Source organism: Pteropus medius, unplaced genomic scaffold, assembly GCF_902729225.1.
Source record: "Pteropus medius unplaced genomic scaffold, Ma_sr-lr_union100, whole genome shotgun sequence".
Taxonomy (NCBI): domain Eukaryota; kingdom Metazoa; phylum Chordata; class Mammalia; order Chiroptera; family Pteropodidae; genus Pteropus; species Pteropus medius.
Window position 1 is genome coordinate 17819096 of NW_024342473.1, and position 24600 is coordinate 17843695.

The 24600-nt window shown below is 32.2% G+C and overlaps 1 protein-coding gene across 14 annotated transcripts in view; it reads right to left on the reverse strand.

The window, feature by feature from the left end:
- RNF111 (ring finger protein 111) overlaps positions 1-24600 on the reverse strand; it is a 71283-nt gene that overhangs the window by 29096 nt on the left and 17587 nt on the right. For all 14 annotated transcript variants that reach the window (XM_039865463.1, XM_039865462.1, XM_039865452.1 and 11 more), the window contains exons 2-3: positions 13853-14745; positions 2577-2703 (exon numbers count right to left, since the gene is read on the reverse strand). In XM_039865463.1, coding sequence (XP_039721397.1) covers positions 2577-2703; positions 13853-14726 — 1001 coding nt within the window. In that variant the 5' untranslated portion in view covers positions 14727-14745. The remainder of the gene's footprint in view (positions 1-2576; positions 2704-13852; positions 14746-24600) is intronic.

A 24600-nucleotide genomic window follows, 5' to 3' on the forward strand; every position in this document is an offset into this window, starting at 1 on the left:
ATTTTGATCTTTTCCAGGTTAACAATACACGGCACGATACTCTTGTGACGCTGGGCAGGGAGAGTGAGTCACGGCTCCCAGTTAGCCATGCTACTATGAGGGTAAACAACTAATGATCTACAGTGTATTCACTGTGTTTGATGATTCTGCCCAACTACAACGTAAGTGTTCTGTGCACATTTAAGGTAGGCCAGGCTAAGCTATGATATTCAGTAGGTATATTAAATGCATTTTCTTTTTTTTCTTAATTTTTTAATTGAGGTAAAATTGGTATGTATAATTACATATATGCATTTTCAATTTATGATATTTTCAATTTATGATGTTTATCGGGATGTAACCCCATCATAAACTAAGGACCATCTGCAGTTTGGTAGCCTTAAGAAACACCACTTGAGTTGCTTTATGCTTTTACAAACTTTTAACACCTAACACTTTTATTATCTTTTAACTATGTGCATGGCATTGTATTGTACTAAATTTCTTACAGGTACACATTTTATTATTATTTTTTTAAGGATTCACTGTAATGATTTAAATGACTGAGGTTACAGAGGGATAATATGTAGAATATGCAGTCCTAAGGCTTCAGGAGAAAAATAAATGTTTCAGAAAGGTGAGTCTTATGAAGTTGGTTTTAAACTGAATGTAAAACTGCTTATAAGCTTATTGTCGGCATGTCTAGAAAGGGTGAGCCAAATTCATTAAAATGCGATCATGAGGAGTGTGAGCTAGACCACTCAAAAATGAACCCCAAAGTACAAACTGGGCTGAAAATGGCATCAGTGTTTGTAGAGCCCAAGAGTTTAGAGACACGTTGAAACATTGAAGTACGAGGACTATAAAGATTAATTTTTGAAATATGGTTAAAAAAAAGAAAGACAGCTCATTCCAAGAAGAATTATATAGACTAAGGCATGATAGTAAACAACTGTCTCAGGATGAAATGGTTTTGGATGAGAACAGAGATCACCATTTAAAATTCTTGACAAACCAAATATTTCTGGGGAAGCTGTTAATATCTACAGAATGTTCCAGGTCCACTTTGTAGTACTTTTGTGAAAACCTAACAGGATGTCCTAAACTCAAATATTATGCTGAGTGGAGTACCAGCAAAAAACTTTATGTATAAGGAATAGTTTCACGAGGCCTTAGTGGTCCCTATGAATATTGGTGGCAAGTGTCAAATCCTGACACAAATGAATCTGAAACACGCATTCTCTCTTAAGGAGAAAGGGCTAAGAGCCAGTTAACCAGTGACAAAGTTAATATCTTAGATAACAATTAAGAAAATAGATATGGGTTTTGAGCGCTGTGTTGTCTTTTTCAAGATCATTGTCCATTACTGTGGTAAATGCATATGCTTAAACATTAGTTGTCTCCATGACAAGACAGATCTCCAGGTCCACAAGGAAAAACAGGTCCTTAATTTTGGCAATCCTTGCAGCTCATAAAAACTGAGTCAGTGTCACACTAAGCACTATGCACAGTCATAAGATAATTGTGGCACATACTGTAAAGTATCAATTTTCTTCAGAGTCTGGGAAAGTCATTTTGAACTTAAAACAAACAGGGATATATTATAGAGTGCTCTCTTTCATGCCATTAGAAGTAGCACTCCAATGGGCAAGTGACTAGTGAAGAAGCACATTTGTAACATGCTTCCAAAATAATCTTTTTTTAATCAATAACACTACAAATTAAAATACAATAAGCAAATGCATTTCTAAATTCATTCCAATACAAAATTAAGATTCATCCATAGATTTAATTGGTGTATCAAATGGAACAAAGAAACATTTTACTGCCTCTCTGTTTATAATCACCTAAAGCACAAGATGAATACAGTATAATATAGTGTTGGGGTTTTTCTCTACCTCTTTTTGGGTCGAAGTGATTTTCAAAAGAGCAATGTCATTTCTAGTTATTTATCAAAACAAATGAGGATTTTTTTCATTCACTTATCAGTACACGGCTTAGATGAAATTACTGAATGAAGAACAAAAAAAATTCAAAAAATGTGTTTTATACTAGGTTTCCCTAATAGAATAGCACAAACTTCACTGGTATCAATGATATCCTGAAATGAGTAGAATAACAACAAAAAGGAATACTTCAACATCAATATTCCTGAATATTTTTCTTCACTTTTAAATTTAGCATCATCCCAAATAGTTATTAATTATTCACCTAAATTTCAAAGGAGTTCATGGATTCTCTGAATCATAAAACAAACTCAATTTTGTAAAACACTAAGTAAAATTACTGTTTTTCTATGGCAATGTACACTTAGGGGGCTTAAAAAATACTGATCCCTAAGATTCTGGTTCAGCTGGTCTGGGATATAATCAAGGCAACAATACCTCTTTATTTTATAACCTCTCAGGTGAGTCTAATGCAGCCTGATTCAAAAACTACTAATCTGGTACATGCATACTCAAACTAGGACTCTGAAAGTAAATAAATAAAAATAAAGAAATAATGCAAATATCTGCAACAACTATTTATATTGAAAACTTCAAACATAAATATTTATACTGAAAACTTCAAATACAAACTAAGAATTAAGATCATACCGATAGCTTTCTCCAACTGTTACAATCTCCACTTCACTGTCTGTTGAGGTAACATTAATTTCTTCATTTGCAGTGACATGGGGAGTGGAGGAAGCTTCTATCACCACAACATCTTCATCAATATTTCCTGAAAACAAATAAGCAAAAAACATTTAAAGGGCATCTGTGAGATAAACAGTACTCTATTAAATCTGCAGGTCTTCACGTTTATTTCCTTTTATAATTTTTGTTTGTCCTTTACAAATTTTTAGGTCTCCATATGAATCTGTATGATCTTATATAGAAAAATTAACACTAATATCTAAAGATACTGATTTAAGTTCTTGTATAAGATATTCACACTCTATAAGATATTAACCTTTAATATCTAAAGATACTACATTTGCTGTATGTTTTCTTCATGGTTGTATTTTTACATGATATGACATTCTTTTAAGAAACACACATTAGCTTTTTAGTTTTATGCTATAAAATCTGTAATTTTTTTGTACACGTTCTTTTCTAAATTACTCTAAATATGGACAGTCTTTCCTTATTTAGAGAATGGGTACATATTATATTTGGTTCATTGTTTCTTTAATTATTAACTTCATCTAGAACTAACTTTTGTTTATGGCATAAGATTATAAATAGAATCCAGACCTGTCCCTCCCTCGCTAACTAGCTATTACCACACCATTTACTGAAAAATCCTTCCTTTCCCCCTATTACATTCTGATATCTCCTTTAAATATTCTTATGTTTTAGGTTATATTTTGAAGCCATCTATTCATCCCTTTTGATATAAATTCTTGTATTTAGGGTAATTTTAATTGTAATATAGTTTTTCTGAGGTATAACTTTCATACTTTAAAATTCACATTTGTCTCAAAGATATTTACACACCCATGCTTATAGCCAAGAGATGAAAGCAACCCAAGTGTCCACCAGTGAATGACTAAACAAAATGTGGTATATACAGGGAATGGAATACTATTCAGCCTTGAAAAGGAAATACAATCACATGCTACAATATGAATGAAACTTGAGGACACTATGCTAAGTGAAATAACCCAAACACACACACACACACGTGTACATTTCACTGATTTTAGTAAATTTATAGAGGATAACCATAATCCCAATCCAGTTTTAGAACATTTCCAACACCCTAAAAAGACCCCACATGCCCTGTTTCATCACCCTCCTATAATCCTAACAACAGACCTGCTTTCTGTCATTACAGATTGTAGCTTCAAGAGTTCTATAGAAATGGAGTCATACATTATAAAACTTTTGTGTCTGGCTTCTGTCAGTGTACTTACTTCGCAATTTATTCATGCTGTATCAATAGTTTGTTTTTTTATTGCTGAGTAGTATACTATCATATGAACATACTACAATTTGTTTATCCATTCTTCTGTTCATGGACATCTGGATTTTTGTTGCTTTTGGCTATTTAACAAATAAAGATGCTATAAACATCTGTCTATAAGTCTTCATACACCATGTACTTTCATATCTCCTGGGTAAATACTTAGGAATGTAATTTCTGGGTATTGTGGTAAATTTATGTTTAATTTTTTAAAGAAATGCCAAATTGTTTTCCTAAGTGGCTATATGATTTTCCATTCCCACCAGGAAAATGAGGGCTCTAGTTACTCTAAATCCTCACCAATAATTATTATTGTCCCTTTTTTATTATAGTTGTTCTAGAGGATATATGGTGGCACCTCATTGTGGTTTAGATTTCATTTCTATAATAACTAATGACGTTGAGCATTTTTTCAGGTTGAGCTCTTTGCTGCTCATTCCACTTTGATGAAATGTCTATTCAAATCTTTGGCCCATGTTTAACTTGAACTTTGGTTTTATTGCTGAGTTCAAGTTCTTTATATATTCGGAATGTAAGTCTTTTATCAGATATACTATTTGTAAATGTTTTCTCTCAGTAATAGCAGGTCTTTTCATTTTCTTAATGATGTTTTTGAAGCATAAAGTCTTTAATGCTGATGAAGTCCAAATTAACAATTTCTTTTATGGATTATGCTTTTGGTAACATATTTAAGAAAAATCTGCTTAACTGAAAGTCAGTGAGAATTTCTCCTATGTTTCTTCAAGAAGTTGTATATATTGTTTAGCTCCTAATTTAGGCCTATGATCCATTTAGTTAATTTTCGTGTCTTACATGATGTAAAAGGTCTAAAAATTCATTTTTCTTACATGTGGATCTACAATTTTCCCAACACCATTTGTTGAAAAGACTAGAATAAATGTTTTGATACTTAGTAGATTCAAGTTTTCCTAGTTATTCTTCAAGATTATAAAATCAAGGGAAAAGAAAATATCCTCAGATTTGGTCTGTCCTGGCATTAAGCAACACTGATGAAGCCCTGATATGTCTATGATATATACTTTTTCTCATCCAAAAATATATCTTCTACTAATGCCATCTTTTATAAATCTCTAGAAAAATTCTAGGGTTTGGTTTTGATTATAAATGTAACTCTTCATAAAGCTATATAATTTTATCCAAATATACTACTACTAAGATTATTCATAAACACTTTATTCTTTTCGCTGATCTTGTAAATTAGTTCTCTTTCTTCATGTTCTACTAGTATGTAGGTATATCACTGATGTTTTTATATAACTCACTGAACTCTTGTTTATCACAATGACAACAAATGGTTCAACTTTCTTGTCAATGTAATTTATGCAGTCTACAATCCTTCACCCAAGGCCCTATTCCTTGGCAACTTGGAATTTCATCTCTAATACATCTCTACATATCAAATATCTGCCCTACTTCAGAAGCGGCCCAGTATTGGTGGAGGTATAGGGCCATGACAAAGATCTACAACATAGTCTCTGACGCGCCAAAGAGGAAAACAAAGGAGGCAGTGGTAAATCATAGAGGTAATGAAGATGATCTGATTTGGAGAAAGTTATTTTTTAAATAGTTCATAATATTATATTTATCTTTTAGAATATTTGCAAATCATTATATCAATAGAAAAAATTAAGATTTAAAAATTATGAGATGTGCAAGTTTCTGAAGTAGTTTCTAAGTTCTAAAGATTACACACATAGACAATATATTGAAGTATATATTTTTAACAGCATAAATATACCCTATAAGCAGAGAAAACAAAATAGCAGCACTCAAGTGGCTATTTAAAATAATATCCTAGATTCATATATTTAAAACTAAAAGCCATATATGTGTGTGTGTGTGTGTGTATGTGTGCGTGTATTAGTGTAGTATGTGTGTGTGTGTGTAAAAAACACCATGGATTTTTTTTATAAAACTTCCCTTATTTTGACTCACCACTGGACATTATCATTTTACAAAGGAGAAAAGCTACATCTATGTATCAACTTTATTAGTGATTTCTTTCCACGTATGTGTACATGAAATTTCTTTAAAAGTCTCTAAAAGATAACCTGACATTTTAATAATTTTAACATCTTTTACTGTTAAGCAAAGTCAAATATAAATGTAACAATGATAAAGGACACAAAGCTAGCTTTGCTAATGCATTAAAATTCAATTTATACAATTTTTTATGAAGAGAGAAATTGTGTAACTAAAGGTTATATAAATAACTCACCTAGGCACTCATTCTATTGCTTAAACAATCACCATTTTTCTAAATAGGATATTTATAAGCATAACCTGAACATAATACATAAAAAGTAACTAAATATAATCACAATAGACAAGAATTTAGCATCTACAATCTGTTTTCTCTAGAAAGGTAATTATTTAAAACAAAACTTAAAGAAAACATTCCTAAAATTAGGAAGTTAACCTTAATACAGCTTTTAAAATATCAGGAAAACAAGCCACTTCTTATTGAGTTGATTTTATTTTCATGTTGTCTTTTTACATTTAGAAATATCAGTACAGCTAAGACACAGTTGTGGGACCGTAGGTGATTTTAATTATTTCCTTTAAGATTAGTTATGTTGTCTGTACCTTTTAAAACAGCATGAGAAAAACAATAAGCAACAGCCTGGAAAGAATGTGGGTAGTGTAACAATGGTAACAAAAACAATGGCTTTTCTGACAGTTCTTCATGTACTCAACATTTATTTCTCTTCCCTTTTAAGACACTACAGATCCCCTTGGTAGCAGCTAGCTATAAACAATGTTAGCCACTGTAATCATCGATTATCCTGGTCGGCCCCTCTATGCCTAAGTCTGGCATGATGCTAATAATAAAAACAGCTTCCAATTTGTGAGCATATACTTTGTGCCACAATATTCTGCATGCCCACCTCCATCAAGAAACTTAAACTTAGAAAGTGTAAATGATTTGTCAATCAGACAGTCAGCAATACTTGGAATTCAAACTTAATTCCAATTCCAAAGCTCATACTCTTTAAATAAACTATATCACAGATCTACAGCTACTCAACATGTTGGTGCTAGTTACAAACAAACAGCAGAGATCTATCGGGATTAACAGAAATGTCCAAAACTGTATGGGGGTGATGGTTGCACAACTCTAAATTTACTGAAATCATTGACCTGTACACTTAAACTGAATGAATTTTGTGGTAGGTTAATTGTATATCAATAAAACTGTTAAAAAAAAAAACAACAACGAAAAAGCATTCCCTGCAAGATACTAGACTTCAACAAATGTAGACATGCCATATTCTGGAGTAGGAATACCCCAAATCCTAAAGATGTCAGTTCACTCTAACTTAGCCTACAAAAATAATCCTGATAAAAATACCATCATGTGTCTCTCCACTACCATCATCCTCAGATAAACGTGTTGATTATAAATTTATTTTGAAGAATAAACAAGCAAGAATAATCAGGAAAATACAAAAGAGTCTATAATTGAAAGTGTACTTCTAGTGCCTAAATAGCCATACCTATGAACAGAATGACAATTCTATAAATAGATCCAAATATCTATGGAAATTTAACATATGACAAAGGTCTCCAGTCAACAGGGAAAATAAAATTTTTAATTATTTGTTTTGGAACAACTGTAAAGTCACATAAAAAAAAAAACTGGATCCTTTCTTCATACTGTACATGAAGATAAACATCTGAGGTTTAAATATAAAAAAAGTAAACAATACAAGGGCTATGGGAAAAATGAGTTAGTTTCCTTACAGATTTGGTGGGGGAAAAATTTTCCTAATTATGATTTGAAACCCAGAAATAGTAAAGATAAATGTTGATAAATGTAACTAACCAAAAAAAATTTTTAGCATGGTAAAAAAGTATAGCAAAGTAAAGACAAATTTGGTGAAAATGTTATTATACAGAAGTTATACCTCTAATATGTAAACGCTTCTTATAAAAGATAGAAGAACAATGACCAAAATAATGATTAAAAAAAAAAAACAGGCAAAAAGATTTGAACAGATGATCACAAGAAAACAAATGCAAATGACCTTTAAACATATGAAAAGATATGCAACATTATTCATTAAAAAAAGAAAAGAAAAAATATACAGACATATTATTTCTTACCTATCAGGTGGACCAAAAAAAAAACAATATCTGACAACAACTTCTGTTAGAAGGATTTTGGGAATACAGGCACCCACACACTGCTAGTGGGCATCCAAAATGGTTATGATCTCCCTAGAGAGAAATTCGGTCATATTTTAAAAAAATACATATGCATTTATCTTTGACTCAACAATTCCATTAGAATTCTATCCCAAAGACACGATGGCAAAAAATATTAAATGACATGCACAAAAAACAATTCATTGCAGTGCTATTTGTAATAGCAAAAGTCAGCAAACTGTTCATCAATAGGATGAACAGCGGAACATAGTTGAACTATGGTATAACTAACTATACAATGAGGTACTATGAAGTTGTAAAAAAAAAAAAAAAGAGGAATGAAAAGGAGTAGAAGAATGAAAGTATATACATCCTTTATATCTCTTTATATACTTTTATTCCTCTATAATATTTCTCTACTCTAATAACTATACATATGTTAACTGAAAAAAATCAAGAGATACTTTTTGAGTAAGAGATGGGGAATATAAGAGTATATATACATTTTTGCTTATATTTTTGAAGAGAAAAAAATAGAATAACAAACCAAAACAAAAAATGAATAAAAATGGTTATCTATGGTGGAGAAAAATAGGAAGAGGGGTGCAGAGGTAAAAACTAGACCTCACTGAATATATCTTGTTTAAGTTTTGACTTTGGAACCAGGTAAATGTTTAACATAATTAAAAGGCAAAATTAAAATTTTCAACAAATCCCATTAAAAAAAAAAACACCTTGGAAAAAAATAAATAATGGACCCAAATGCATACTAAATTGATGGAATAACCACACATAAAATTGGTCAAGAGCAAAAAGAAATCACACAAAAAAATCTTATATTCATTAAAATTAAGGTTAGTAATAATTGTAAATATTTTCATTTACATTCAGTTATAAATGTTTACGTGTATGTATTTATAGTACGTGCAGAACAATGTAGGAGCTCCAAATACAAAACATAAACTTACATAAAAACCCTAATCTTAAACTCTGAATAGAAACATTCATATAAATTAATGATTTAATTAATTCTTTCTAAAATCTCTACATTCCTCACTTTGTCCATTAAAAAAAAGGCCAAAAAGCAATGAAAATCCAGTAGAGCAATGGACACCTTAAATTCTAGTCTATAGCCTCCAAACAGCCTCTAAATAAAAGGAAATCAGGAATACCTAAAGAAATGGCTGTTTCTAGGCTTGGGGCAGGAAATGTAAAGAATGAATTTGGACCATCTTGTTTCAGAGAGTAAGGAAGTTATCAAAAACTACTGGGGTGGTATCAAAAAGAACACAGACCCAACTCAAATATGCTCCCCACTGGTCAAAGATTAGACTATTTGAGCATCAAAAAGAAAAAGACTGCAACATACTATGTTAAAACTTATGAGTTCATGATGATACTTTAAAATTAAAAACCTCTTTGGATATTGTTAGAATATCAATTCACATTGAAAAGTAGTAAAAAAAAGGTAAAAAATCAAGCACTCATCTTGCCTTTCTTGTATGGACTGCATTTCAGAGTAACCAATTAGTTAATGAAGGAAGAACTCTTGCTTACTTACAGAAGAACCTCGATTAGTAAATGTAAGCAGAATGAAAGAATTAGAAAGTAAACATTTTGCAACCTCTAATGAAATAATGGATCTAGGCAAGATCATCAAAACTGCCAAAAATATTACATGATATGTTGATGGGGACGTTATAGTGGATCATCTGAACCCTCTAATCAACTTTAAAGTACACAGCACCACCAAGGAAATGTTGCTGAACTCAACCTGAACCAAGCTTTTCGATCTAACTAACAATATGTAGGAAATATGCAGTATATAAAACAAATTAAACGGTGCAATGTCTAGAAACTGTTCTGAAATTCTCGGGGGTGGGGGGGAGTGAGAGTCAAGAGATGAAATAATGCCAAAAACTGAAAGTGGATTATGAATATGTGGGAGTCAACAGTATAATTCCATTTTTATGTGTGAAAATTTTCATATAAAAATAACAAAAAATAACTATCAATGTTAGTTCTGGAAAAGGAAAAAATTCACAGATTTAGACATAATTCCTATTAAGAATTCACAATTACAAGGGTTGGTTATATTCTTAATGAAACTTTTAAAACATTTAAGTCAATACAGTATAGAGTGCACTTGGAAAATGTGAGTATACAGCTGTTGAATAATTTTTTTAAGCTTTAAATAAAAATATACAACTATTGGGCTTAAAAAAATAGGAAATAGAGATTTCTTAGTCCTTATATAAGGTAAAATGGGATCCCTAGTTTGAGAAAATTTCCACAGATAACATCAGTTATGGAGTCAGCAAGTGCTATCTCTCTCACAAAGTAGATGAGGATGATATACTCTTGAAAACTGATTACAAAAAATGATTCTAGCAATTACCATGTCACTGATGTCTAAGATGACTAACTGTGTGAATGTAATTATTAATAGAAAATGTGGGTACTAACAGGCAATATTTCTAAATTATCATTATTTGACATTTTACATATGCAAATAAATCAGTAATTTCATTATAAGACTATTTTAACTATAGCCCTGAAAGTGTCTATTTCAAGGTAGCCAAAGGTTTTTTCTTCCTACTCAGAAGGAAAACAGGACTGATATCTTTAGTCTCTCTTATTTGGGGGAATATATGCTATTGCCATTTCCTTCAAATCTAAAGGAAATATAATGTATAAATACTTAACTAATTAAAAAGTTAATAAATAAGGGGTTCATCATATTCACAATTAAATGGGAAACCAAACGCTTTAGCACTACAAAATAAAAATTTAAGCAGCAGTTCAGATAAGGCTCACCGAATAGATGACAAATACAACACTAAAATTAATTCTACTCTCAAACTTAACTTCTATTAGTTTATTTTAAAATATCTGAAGTTCTTGGCAAATATTATCAGGAACAAAACAAGATGAATAAGTTCTCAACTGGCAACTGGGAATAATTCAATGTCTAACAACACAAGCTGCACATCATTTTGGCTTTCTGGCTTGAATAGAGAGCCCTAATAAATTTAAGATAAACAGGGACTTCTCAGAAATCTACTGATTACAGCAAATGAATTTGTTATACAATATGAAGTACTGACTTACATAACTCATTCTTAGGTGTTTTGGTAAAACCAGTTAATTATCTACAACTCTTGTCCCTTAGAGTTTGAGGATATAACAAAATATCTAACATGGAAAACATTCTTTCCATCAGTTCACTACAGCCAAGATGTGTTGATAAACAGTGTATGAAAAAATTGTCTCAGTAACCCCACAATAACTAATATCTATACAAGTCATATTATTAAAGTTTAGTAGATAAATCTATTTAACAGTTGAGATATTCCAACTCTCTCCTAATTCCTAACACACACGAAAATACACTGGACTTGGAGTCAGAAAGCCAGTACTAAAATTATATCTAGAAGAAAACCTCATCTCTTAAGAATCTAAGGAAGTCAATTTTTTGAAAGTTGAAATTTCCTGATAACAGAGCTAAGTCCCATCAATATTTCAGTTTTACTATTTTGAATATAAATCATTCTAAAGTGGTTTTCCAAATGTTTCATCTATAACATTAGGGTGATAACAGAATCCACCTCATGAGAGTGTTGGGAGGATTAAATGAGAATACACATAAAATCCTTAGAACATTACCAGCACAGAGTAAATGCCCAACAAATGCTAGGTATTTTTATTATCATCATGACATCATCCACTATTAAGTGAGACAGGAATTTGATGTGAACTCCTTGGAGGGCATTCTAGTAATAATAGCTAGCAAACTGTTAAATGCATATACCTTCTGATGTATTTTTAGAAATTACTCCTTAAGAGATGCTTGCAAAGCTATGCAAAAATGTGTGTACAAGGCTGTTCAATGTAGCAAATACTTTATCAACAAAAGTTGGTTAAATAAATTATGGCACAGCCATATGAAGGGAATAGTATGCAGCTGTTTTTAAAAATAAGACAACTATACATACTGATATTTTAAAAACGCAATTATTTACCCTTACATTTGCTTTCAATTTTTTAATATTACTTCTGGGTAATGAGACTGAGATCTAAGAAGAGATTAACTTTTTATTTTGGTACTTTTAAAATTCTATACCATTTGAATGTTATTGAATAATTATTTTTAAAGAAAAAACTAGTTTAAAACAAAACACTGGTCTAGAAACCAGAAAACATCAGGAGTTTCAACTTTTGGATTTGTATTCCCAGAGACAAACATTTAAGAATAATGTTTAAAAATAATGTAGATGAAATAATGTATTTCTACCAGGAAAAATAATAAACCACTACATGCATAAAACATCATAAGTATCAAACAAGACTTAAAAATGAATTATAGAGTTTGCATTTATCTTGAATACTGGCCAATATATGAATTCTTTTCCTCCCAGAAACTGATAGTGATACTGACCTATGTTAACTCTTAATTCTCATGCCTCCTACAAATATCAGCTCCTTTGAACTTCTGCTTCACATCACCAAACATCCTGCCTCATTGATTTCAAGCAGAAATTGGGCTCTGCTGATCCCTCTCCCAAAACACCAACCAACAGAGAAAAAATGTGAAATGTGACAATAAAGCAAGACAATTTCTAGTCTCACCTCCATCTTAAGACCTCAGGAAATAGTTGCTGTAGTGTGATCTCAATGAACTCTTTTTAAAAACAATGTTTGGTTAGGTTAAAAAAAGAACTAAACATGGCGAAGACTGATATTAAGAACAAAGTTACTGGTTTCAGAGCTATAGAAAAATAGAAATGGAAGAGGAAAGGGAGTCTTGGAAAAGGAAGGAACCCACAGAGAAGGAGAAAGGAGAGAGGGAGAAATGGCATATCTGCACAGCAGACTAGCAAGCTCTTTGAAAAGTTCTTCCTATCACCCACTACTTCCTTGTCCTGTCACAGGAAATTAATCTTTTCTCTCAGTTCAGATTTTATTCCTCAATGCTCACTTCACTGACTTCTTTTTAAATTACAACAGTAAAAATGGTATATATGGAACATACTTATACTTCAGAGGTTGTCTGTACATAAACTTATTCTAGTTAAATGTTATTAAGGGGACAAGGAGAGCTCAGTCGAGCTAATCCTCCATCAATTCAATTTTAGCTGATTAATCATATGATCTATTGAGTACTGTCAGCACTAAAAGTTTGTGTTCTGTTATGAGAATAGGTTACCTCTCAAATATTTGAAACTGTTTTTCACTTATAAAGAACATAACAAGGTAATAATAAACAATAATAGGGTACTTAAAAATAACATTAAGCAGTCTTTTTTAGTGACTAGAATTGCTCTTACTGTGGTTGAATGTAAAAGAAATCCATCACACATCTGTCTGAAAAAGTACTCATAAAAGTTAAACATACTAAATAAGTACTGCAGGAAATAAATCATACCATAAATCAATAACTCATAAAATATGTATAAAATGGTGAAAATCATTTTCCAAATAAAGAGAAAAATTCTGCTTGTAATTGTCAGAAAAATAAGAAACTTTAAAATTTTTCCATTTAAAATATTAGAAATTTTTAAAATTTGTATCTTAAAACTGGAGCCATGGTTTAATAATATAGCTGATAATTTACTTATATGGCTTAAAATAAAAGTCAATAGAGCTTCATATTCCTTTTAATTACAATGAAATCACTAAAACGTAGAAGAAAATAAGCACAAACACAATACAATAGCCTCCACGGTTTACTCAATTTAAGAAACATTTTTACCTGAGGGAACAGCTGGATTGTTTTGGTGGTTTTCACTGGTAGAAACAAACAAATCTTCTCCTTCAGTTGATGAGCTGGAAGAGGATTCACTGCTGAGGTCATTTTCACTGGAACTACTAGAACTGGGGAGCAAGGCATATTTTCTTCGGGCTAACACTTCTCGTTTCTTCCTCTGCATTAATATCCTCTCTTTTTGTTTCTGTGTCCTCTGTGAGGAATTATTTTTTACAAATCTCTTTCTGCATGGAAGTCTTCTTAATGAACTGCTATGAAAACAGGGTCTTTTCATTAACAATCCTGAAACGGATTCTGTCTCAGTCGGAGGCCACTTTTGGGGCCGTGCACTATGAGTTCTACTTTTAGCACTTAAAATTGCCTGGGAATGTCTTACAGAGACTCCTTTATCCTCATCCGAAGTCACAGTATCAGAATCTCCAAAATGCAGACTAGATGAAGGAGAAGAAAGACAATCACTAAAAGAGGAATCATTATCTTCATCACTTGGTGTTTCTAGGTGTTGCCTCAATCCTAATATTCCCTGGTTCTCTTTAACACAATTTTGCATATATGAAGGGCCAGCCTGCTGGCTTTTGCGTTTTTTCCTCACAACACTTTTTTCTTGCTCTTGTTGGTTACCATTCATGTCCTTTTCTTGCTTTTGAGAATCATCACACAAGTGAGAGAATTCATTCCCCACTTTACTATTAATCATCTCAACCCCTGCAGGAAAACTTTTGGCTGCCCCAATGGGCTCTGGATGTAAGAGGATCCCTTTTAAACTCTCCTGTGTCTTTGGCGCATCAGAAGGAATCTCACTCTTCATATCCACTTTTATAGTATACAGCTTGTTATATTCAGGAGTCCATTGAGACATGGGAAACTTTAAGGAAGGCCTAGAAGACACAATTAGATATTAAAAAGATTGTTAATATGTTTTATTATACTATTTAATTGAAGAGTTCTCAGATTTCACAGAGAACATCCCTGTAAAAGGGCAGAACTGCCTTTCCTCATCAGGATACAAAACGGCTATAATGAATCATTTTCCTATTCCTATAAAATATTTTTCTCTGTTACGTCTACACCTATACCCAATTTTTAGAAATACAGTAAAGATCACAGAACATAAGCCTACTTGAAAACTTCTGTTAACCAAAAACTGATCTTACTGTGTATCTTCCTACCTTTAACAACATAACATATTTGGTTAAAATCAAACGATTTCTTCAAAAACTGCTATAATAAAAATAGATAAAAGAATTAGAAGTCAAAAGATTCAGATGAGTCAACAATGGCTGTCTCCCAGTATCACATTTTAAAGTGGTAATTATATTAAATATTTCTGTACATCCAGACGGTTACTATGTTACTACTACAAATAACGAATCAGTATGAATACAGCTTCCCTTTCCCATGGTTCCTTCTTCCTTCATACTACTTTAATTTCTAATGAGAATCTAAACTCATTGAAAGACAGTAGGCATAACGACTGCCTTTCAGAAGTTTTACATACAGGAAGACTCAAGCCACTACTGTGAGGTGATGAATATTATTCAGTTAAAGCAGCACAGAACATAAAATCAAACTTCCTACAACTAATCTAAGTGTATCTAAACCATTCAATATCTGAAATTAAAACTGCTGAACAAGGTGACTTGGAATTAAAGCGTCTACATCAATGTAATGTACATACAAGAATAGTGATAATATAAAAGTAGTAAATATACTGACTCAAAATGGAACATATTCATTGAAAGGTAGTTAATGTGACGAACGAAGAGCTTTACTAGTACAAACTATGATTAAACATTAACATTTTTACCTTAAGTTTTTATTGCAGTATAATACAGACACATATATTCTAAGTTTACAGTTTGACGAATTCTCAACAAAGTGAATATATCTATGTAACTAGCACCAAGATCAAGAAACATAAGATAACCAGCACTACAGAAATCCCCTTCCAGGCACTTCACTCACCAGGAATGGTAACCACTATTCTAACTTTTAACATCATAGATTAGTTTTGTACTTAACATGCACTTTTAACCCACTTCTGAAAGGAGAGGAAAAGACGGATGTTTAATAGAAAGTTTTTCCTTCTCCACAAATGACAGTTATAGGAATATATAACTTCACAGGTCTCTTACTTTACTTTAGTATATAACTATTATTACAACAGATAACTATTATTAGAATGGTAAAAAATGAAATTCTATTTTTATACAAAGCTATCAAACCTCTATCTTCTATTATTATTATTATTTACAAGAGTAAGCGGTGCTATATCCAAGATGAGCCACCAAGCCCTGTCTGGAGTTCAGCAGGATCGGTAGTAAAGGAGGAACAAAACCATGAGTGAAAAAAATCATATGGGCACAGAGCGAATTACAAGAGGTAGACAGTCAGGCATGGATCACCATAATTAAATGCAAGAAAACACAAGTCACAATGATAAGCACAAATATATGTGACTTAAGATTCAAGGGGGGCCAACTAGGATGGCTATAATAAAAAATACAGATGATAATAAGTGTTGGCAAAGAACCCTTGGACATTGCTGGTAGGAAATGTAAAATGGTATAGCTACTTTGGAAAGCAGTGTGGCAGTTCCTCAAAAGATTACACAGAGTTCCCATGTGATCCAGCAACTCTACTCCTAGATATACACCTGATAGAAATGAAAACATACATCCACATGAAAACTTAAACACAAATATTCATAACACTATTAGTCATAACAGCCAAAAAGTATAAACACAGATGTCCATCAACTGATAAATAAATCCATAAAATGGACTACTACTCAGTAATCAAAAGAAATGAATATTGAGACATGCTACAATATGCGAACCTCAAAAATGCTAAGTAAAAGAAACCAGTCACAAAAGAGTGCATATTGCAACTACTTTTATAAGAAATGTCCAGAATAGGCAACTGAATAGAGAAAGTAGATTACTGATTGCCTAGCACTGGGGGATAATAAGAGGAATGAGGTGTGATGACCAAAGAGTATAGGTTTATTTTCAGTGAATTGAAAATGTTTTAAAATTGATTGTGGTGATGGCTGTTCCACTCTGTGAACATTCTAAAAACCACTGACTCGTACACTTAAAAAGGGAGAAATGTATGGTATGTGAGTTATATCTCAGTAAAGCTGTTGCAAAAAAGTCTAAAGGGCAAGTATCAAGTATTGTGGGCTTCAGGTAACTATGCAACCCTCTTTTGATCAGCATCAAAAGAATCACTTGGAAAATCTTAGATTCTTCCAGGAGTAGATGTCTCCCAGGACTTGTGTGTTGAGTTGAATCTCTGAGAAAAGTCTTTATACACTGAAGGGAAAAAGAACAGTTTTAGCCTCCTCATCCTTAATTACAAAGTCATCCTCTCAGTCTTGGTAATGGAGATCTTAAGAGGCAATGAAAACTTGCCAAAGGACAGATAAATTCTGGGAACAAGAATCCATAAGTGAATTTACAAAGAAATGATTCATAGCATAATTTACTAAATTCAATTTCTTTTCCATCGGTTTATGCCCCAAAGCCAAAACAATGAACTCTTTATGGTTAACTTTGCTCTGAGTTTTGGTTATTTTTTTTTTCCTGCCCAAGTGGAAGGTAGGGGAAGGAGTAAGGAAGAGAGGTGGTGTATGGTATGGTGTGTGTGTCTGTACACCAGTAACTCTGAGTTATGTCATACGGTCATTAAATGCAAAATTAATACCCCGTATTACCTGAGATGGTCCCACCAAGGGAGTACAAATTCATGCTCTACTCTGAACTGAAAAGAGGAGTAAGCTCACGAAAAGAAATAAATACCAATATATTTATTTTAAACTAAAAAGGCAGCAAAACTAACATAAATGACCAATAAAAAATGTTCTGAAATATAATGCTATTTGATAAAATCATAATCTAGTCTTTTATTTCCGTAAAAATTACTGGCTGATCTAATTTACAAAGGAGACAAGTTATGTACTAGATATATCTATTTCCTTGGCCACATTATGACTGCTTTGCTATTATACATTATTTCAATACTGAAACCTTAATACTAGACCCTCTTTGTACTGGTTTGATTCAATCATTTTATTGCTATGTCATGGTGGTAGCATACCAATTACTCCTGACAGTGTAGAACCACCACTAGCAGTAAACCTTACATGAAAAAAGCCCAATAGCTAAACATGATTATTTTTAAAACAAAAATTAGGGTTAGGATTTGGCAAAATAAATCACAAATTAAGTATATGTGAGCACAAGGCAGTGGGGGGGGAGTAAAAACCCATTAAGATTACTGATACAACTTTGAGGAACTCTACCTCTAAACTGATTTAGAAAGTCACTTTTATTAATATGAACCTTCACTATCAATGATAAACACACTTAATAAATAAAAATTTGATGGTTAATTTTATAGAATGCTAAAGGAACAAGATTTTAAAAGAAATCCATATAGAAGAATTTGCATTTTTCTATAAAAGTTTGAGATTATCAGAAAATGAACTAGAAATATATCTACTGTTTATCTTTTTTCATATAGTGAAGTGGAAAAAATTAATATTTGTACCATAGGGATTATACTTAGGGCATGTTTTAAATTTTTAATTCTTTTACTAGTATTTTTTTTACTATGTATCAGTTTAAGAATAATCAAGTGCCTGAGAGAATATTCTCTCCTACTACATAAAAGCTTTATAGCCACCACTACTTACAGATAGATAGTATGGACAATATGCTTTGTTACCTATTTTGAATAGTCAAAGAAAATTTCATTAGGAAGAAATAGCTTTCCCCTCAATAGGCATTATTCTGGGCTCATAACTACATTAGCAAAGTACCCTAAATAAACTAAATTTCTTAAAGAGAGATTTTTGCTCTTACAGATATAGGAGAACAAACTCTAATAAAAAGGAGGGAGAAAACTTGATAAACTTATCAGCAAATAGTAAATAACTTGCAGACTGATACCTAGTAGAAAGAAGAAAGTTATATACAGAATAACTATTATTAAACTGCCAAGACTTAAACTCAACTTCTTTTAGGAGGCTAGATATGAAATAAAAATGTGAAAAAAGACCAATGGTTAGGGCAACCTACCCTGATTAGACAATAAAGTTCAGAAGACAGACTATTAGCTATTATCAAAAGACATATTTGAATTCTTGTTGACCAAGAAAATCAAAATGAAACAAATAATTACAGATAATTCACTAAAAGTTCTAAAAGAGGCAAGTATAGTTATAATCAGAGCATAGAAGAAAATAGGATAGTGTAAGGGACTTCCAAGATAAAAATCACAGCATTCCAGTTTTCTTCACCTTCAAAGATTCATCCTCCAGAACACTGTAGATCTGCTCATAGTTCTATGTTAAGCAGCTCAGAATTTCTCCTTCTTTTTCTTAGAACCAAAGTAAAATCTTAATAACCCTCTGAGTAGAGAGGAAAAAGGACGAGGATTCTCACTAGATGGCTCCATGCTGATATGATGGGGGGAGTGTCCTATTATTTGCTAGTCATGCAGACAATTTTATGGCTGCATCTAAAATTCACTGAATTAAGGATGATTTATATGGAGAGTGAAGAGATTGAGACTGAAGTACAAAGATGTTCACTATACCCTTTAACTTAAACAGATATCTGAAGGGACAATGACTTGAGAGGAAGTGGACATGGGATAGCCGTGTGAGGAGATTCAGAGACATCTTCCACTCCATGATGTGCTGGATATTATTGGCCACAGTATTAAAAGGAATAAAGGTATAGTACAACGGAGTTTAGAACTATCAGACTGAAATGTGCCTTATAAAAGGTCTGCCCAGGATCACTATTATCTCCTCTGAGAAGATAAAGGGAAACTGAAAAACAGAGAGAGCATCATGCTGACATTTAGAGACTTCAACATGGTTTGACCATCATCAGCTAAGGCTTACTCTGTGTATGAAGAGTATTTGTCCCTCCTGAGTACAAACTTGACCTGAAATAACTTAGGGTAGAAAACCGGCTGACTGACCAAAAACTAGAGAAAATGAACCAAAGAAGCTATAGCAAATCTGAGAACATTACAGAAAATGAAATATTCAAAAGATACTGTGATAAACAAGGAAGATAATTTTCCACATTTAGGTGGGATCACTGGCAAAAAGGAGTAAAAACAGTCAAGCAAAGTAAGTGTCATTCATTAGTATACTAAAAAGGTCTGGGTTCAAGTCTTGACTCTGCCCCTGACTAGCTGTATACCCTTGGGCAGATTAAACTCTCTACGACTGTTTCTCATCTATAAAATCGGTATAGTAATAGTATCTACCTCGTAAAATTACCGTAAAGGTTAAATGAGAGTACCTAGCCGAGTACTTGGCATCATGGCTATTATTATTGTCTTTTCTGGAGGAACAGTTACATACATAAGACATAATGTTTAAGATCTTCCTTTATGCCTAGAAATAAATGAAATCCTTAGAGTCAAAGAAGGGCATAAAATCAACAGTTCCTACAGAACCTTAAAGTATAGAAATAAAGGACTAAGTTTCTTTGGCACGAAACCTATGAAGCAAATAATTCTGTAGACTCTCCTCTACTATGGAGGATTGAAGTTTGGGGAACTGGATGTTTCGGCTCCCTAATTTGTAATACTACATATTCTACTTTAAGGAAAAGATAAATATCTCTCAAATAACAGGTTTTTATTACTCAATGAACTTAATTATTTTCTTGTTTATCTTCTTTAAAATATTCTAAAATCCCTACGTATTAGTCATCAAAGAAAAAAATCTCTAACATATATTTAGGTCTATCAGTACAAACTGGGCGGAGTTCAGTATATTATAGCATACTGCTCTAGCCATGATTGTGTTATTATCAGAGCCAGTAGCAAAATGAAGGGTGTATCTATCCTGGCAAGCCTCAGAATCTGGGAGTCAGTTTCAACTGGTTAGAAAGGTAGTACTACAAATCATAAGGTACAGTGCACAAATGTCTAACATTTCTGGTATGAAACATTTCTGGACTCTGGAATTTACACTGTAACATGAATTATGAAATACAAAAATATTGCTAATTATCTATTACATAAAATATAATCTATCAAGAAAAATCTAAAAAAAAATCAAATGAAAGGCCTATATACAAAAAAATACAAAACTATACAATAGGATGTAAAAGACAATCCTCTTAAGTGAAGAGACACCTCATTTCTGGCTTAGCAAAGACTCCAAACTGGCTGTTACGAATTAGAAGCACATCATAATTTCTTAACATATAAAACATAAATACCATCACCATGGACATGTTAGGCCTTTAAAAACATTGGATTTTTTTGAATAGTCTGAGTACATGCACCTAAAAATTACTTCAAATTCATAGTTTACACTTAATTTCTCATTTTTTTGTTCACTGAACTTTCAAATAACATTTAATTGAACTATAATAAGAGTTATTACAGTTACATGGACAATTGTACAGTTACATGAACAACTGAGGGGAGTAGAAAAGAAATGGAAAATTTGAACAGAAGTATTTTTGTCCTTTTTTATCAAGCTTTAATTTTTACAACTAAGATAAAATTAGAGTATAGCCAAAAAATAAACTAAGGAGTCTTTAAAAATAAGGTAGGTTCTATAAAACTGATATAGAAAGTACAGATAACTTTTTAAAAGTAGGTTGCAAATAAGGCTGCTCTAATATGATCTTTTCTATAAAACAACTTATTTTATATATACATGGAGAAAACAGAAAACTACACACTTAGTTTGGGATTGAATTATAGGGAAGAGATTTACAACACTAGGTTAGGAGCTTTCTTTCACCTTTTGTGTTACAAATTTCTGTACGGTTTGAATTTTTCATAAAATAATCATTTGCTACTTCTGAAATCAAAGTACAAGGACTTTTTTAAAGAAATAAAAATAATCAGAGCAGAATGTGTTTTATTTTTCCAACGGACTAGGACATAACTGCTAAATGCAGATTGTTATAAAAACCAAATATATGCCTATGATTTTCATGGAAATCTTAACTAGGCATAAAGTTCCTCCTTAGTGACTAGAAATGACCACTAAATCCTGGACGGCTTAATGAAAGAATAGGGTAGAAACTGAAAGCTGGCATATGACTGTTGGCCAATTTCAATGGAGTTGTCAAATTTGAGAGTTAATTATGCTTTTAACTTATTGATACTAGTCTACAGATCTAGCCATGTTTCTGAACTTATTTGTATGAAAAAATTTTAATGCTTGGAAAGTAATAACTTATCATCAAACCATTCACAAAATCTTTCCTCAAGCCCTTTACTCCTTTTACATATTTTCATTCTAAGTAAATGACTAACACTGCTTCTTCAGAGAAAATAGAGGCGATCGATAATAAACTCCAACATCTTCCTTCCCTTTACCCAATCTCTAACTTTTCAATTTATATCAGGATCCAGTCCGTATCAAATATGCCATCCTGTATTGAAAAAGATGTTAGATATAAGCAACCCCCTGCTCAAAAAAGGACAAAGTGGCAACTTTATGCTGTTAAAGCAGCCCAACCAAAAGCCACTATAATGAGTTATTAAGTGTATTAGTATAACTTCATATTCTTTTGTACCTACTCTCCCAACATGGAAGGAATTAAAGAAGGTAGGAAAGGAGGGAAGAAGGGAGGGAGGGCTGATTTACTAAATTAAGAACTGAATCTCCAGAATTGACCAAACTTGAGCCAAAATACCAAATTATGACCTTGAAGCCTTCAACATTGTTCAGAGCAATGCTCAGCAAGCAAGCTAGAACCACAAATTACAGAACACTACGAAATTATGACATTTTGTAATGAATGCTGTTTTCTGCTGGTATCCCACTTGGCCTTAAACATACTTCTACACAAGCAAATATTTATGTTAAAATACGGTATCTTTCATAATTCAGTTACTTATCATTCCCTTGCATAAAATATTCTTCAGGTCTCATCATGTTTTTCAAATAACTCCCCTTCTCTCTTTTGGTAAAGCAGTAATAAATACTGTTCCTTCGAAAGTCAGATTTCCAGCAACTTCAACTCTTGGGAACACAACCTAAAGGAAAATGATTCACTGAAGGGTCAAAATAATTGTCAGAAAGGCCACATGCAGTTCAACACTCAAAGATTATTTTATTTTACATATAATTCTAATAAATTTAGTTGTCTGGATTCTAGGCATAACAGCACTTAATAACAATTAAGAGACAGAAGAACTAAGGCATTTGCCCCAATAACTAAAAAGTCAGCAGTCCATTACTTTGTTGCTTATTATTATGTGAACAGATTCTGAGGGCAACACTGTGCTACATAGCACAGAATAAAAGCTGATGTTCAGAAACATAATTCTGAGCCATCCAGAAACAGATTGTTCTCAGTAAAAATAAAATAAAACACAACATATGTTAGGCATATTTATACTAATTAATAATTCTTAGTTGCTTACCAGGTTAACATGGTAACATGCCAATTGTGACTAACAATATTCTCTGTTTTTATTGAAAATGTACAAGATGAGGTGAAAATTTCAACGGTACAAAAAAATTGCATTTAAATTCATAAAAACTGGTAAAAGAATAAAAATTTAAAGTAGCATGCAAAATACTTCCAAAATATAAAACTACATTCCTAATATACAAAGATTTCTTCAAATTGATAAGGAAGAAAACATAGGTGACTTCTATCTTATTTATGTTTCATTTATTTTTCTCTTTATTTTCATTTTGAGAAATTTATAAAGCAAAATAATGAAAAAATTTTTTAAAGGTTCAGGGGTTTTTTTGTTTTTTTAAATCTTGGTTCCTAGTGGGTGCCAATCCTAAAATGTAAAGCTAAATAAAAGTAGGAGAACAAAGACTGAATTACAGAATTTTTAAAAGACAAGAAATTGGTAAGTTCAGAAAACCTTGTAAATATCACTAGCTCTTCCTTCAACTGTTGTGACAAAGACAAACTCTGCTGTTCTGACTCAAACCTTTTCTTAGCACCGCAGTTTCCATTTCAAATCAGGTTTTCCAAGGGAATTCAGCAATAAACTCTTTTTTAGATCCAGGTCCATTTGTTTTCTAAAATGTTTAATCAAGTTTCAAGGCCGAAATACATTTAAAAGTTCCAATTTCCATTACTTGGAACAAATTCCAGCCAAAGTAACTGGAAAGAGGCTCCAACCTCCCTCACTCTTGACCTGCCCTTAAAATTTACAAATTATTTGTAATTGACTTCTTTGATTAAAAACAACAACAACAACAATAAAAAACAGAAACAACAAACCAGCATTATGGCAAAGAGAGTTAAGACTGGAATAACAGCAGTTATGGCAAAATAATACTAACATTATTGATGATGATAGTGATGATGATGATGAGGAAGAACAGGCTCTAGGAAGTCTGCAATTCCTGTTAGCAGAAGTTCTCAAGTACACCTGTTTGTCCACAGCAAGTCTCCTGTTGATAACCTTTCTTTTTGCAAACAGTTCATTTTTTCTGAGGCTCAGAATAAAACAGAAGAATCTAATGATTCTTCCCTATTTGTCTGCCTCTAAAATATACATTCCTTCTAGCTTTCCAACTTTTCCTTTTTTAAACACTTAGCAGTACTTTTTTAAAGCTGCTTCTCGTGACTCTAGAGCAGAAAACAAAGTCAACACACAGATATTATTATCATGTACTATGATACAAATGTGTGATGCTAAAACCTTTCACCATTCATCCAAATATCCAGGTTCAGATCTTCCTGGCATTTTGCATAGGAATT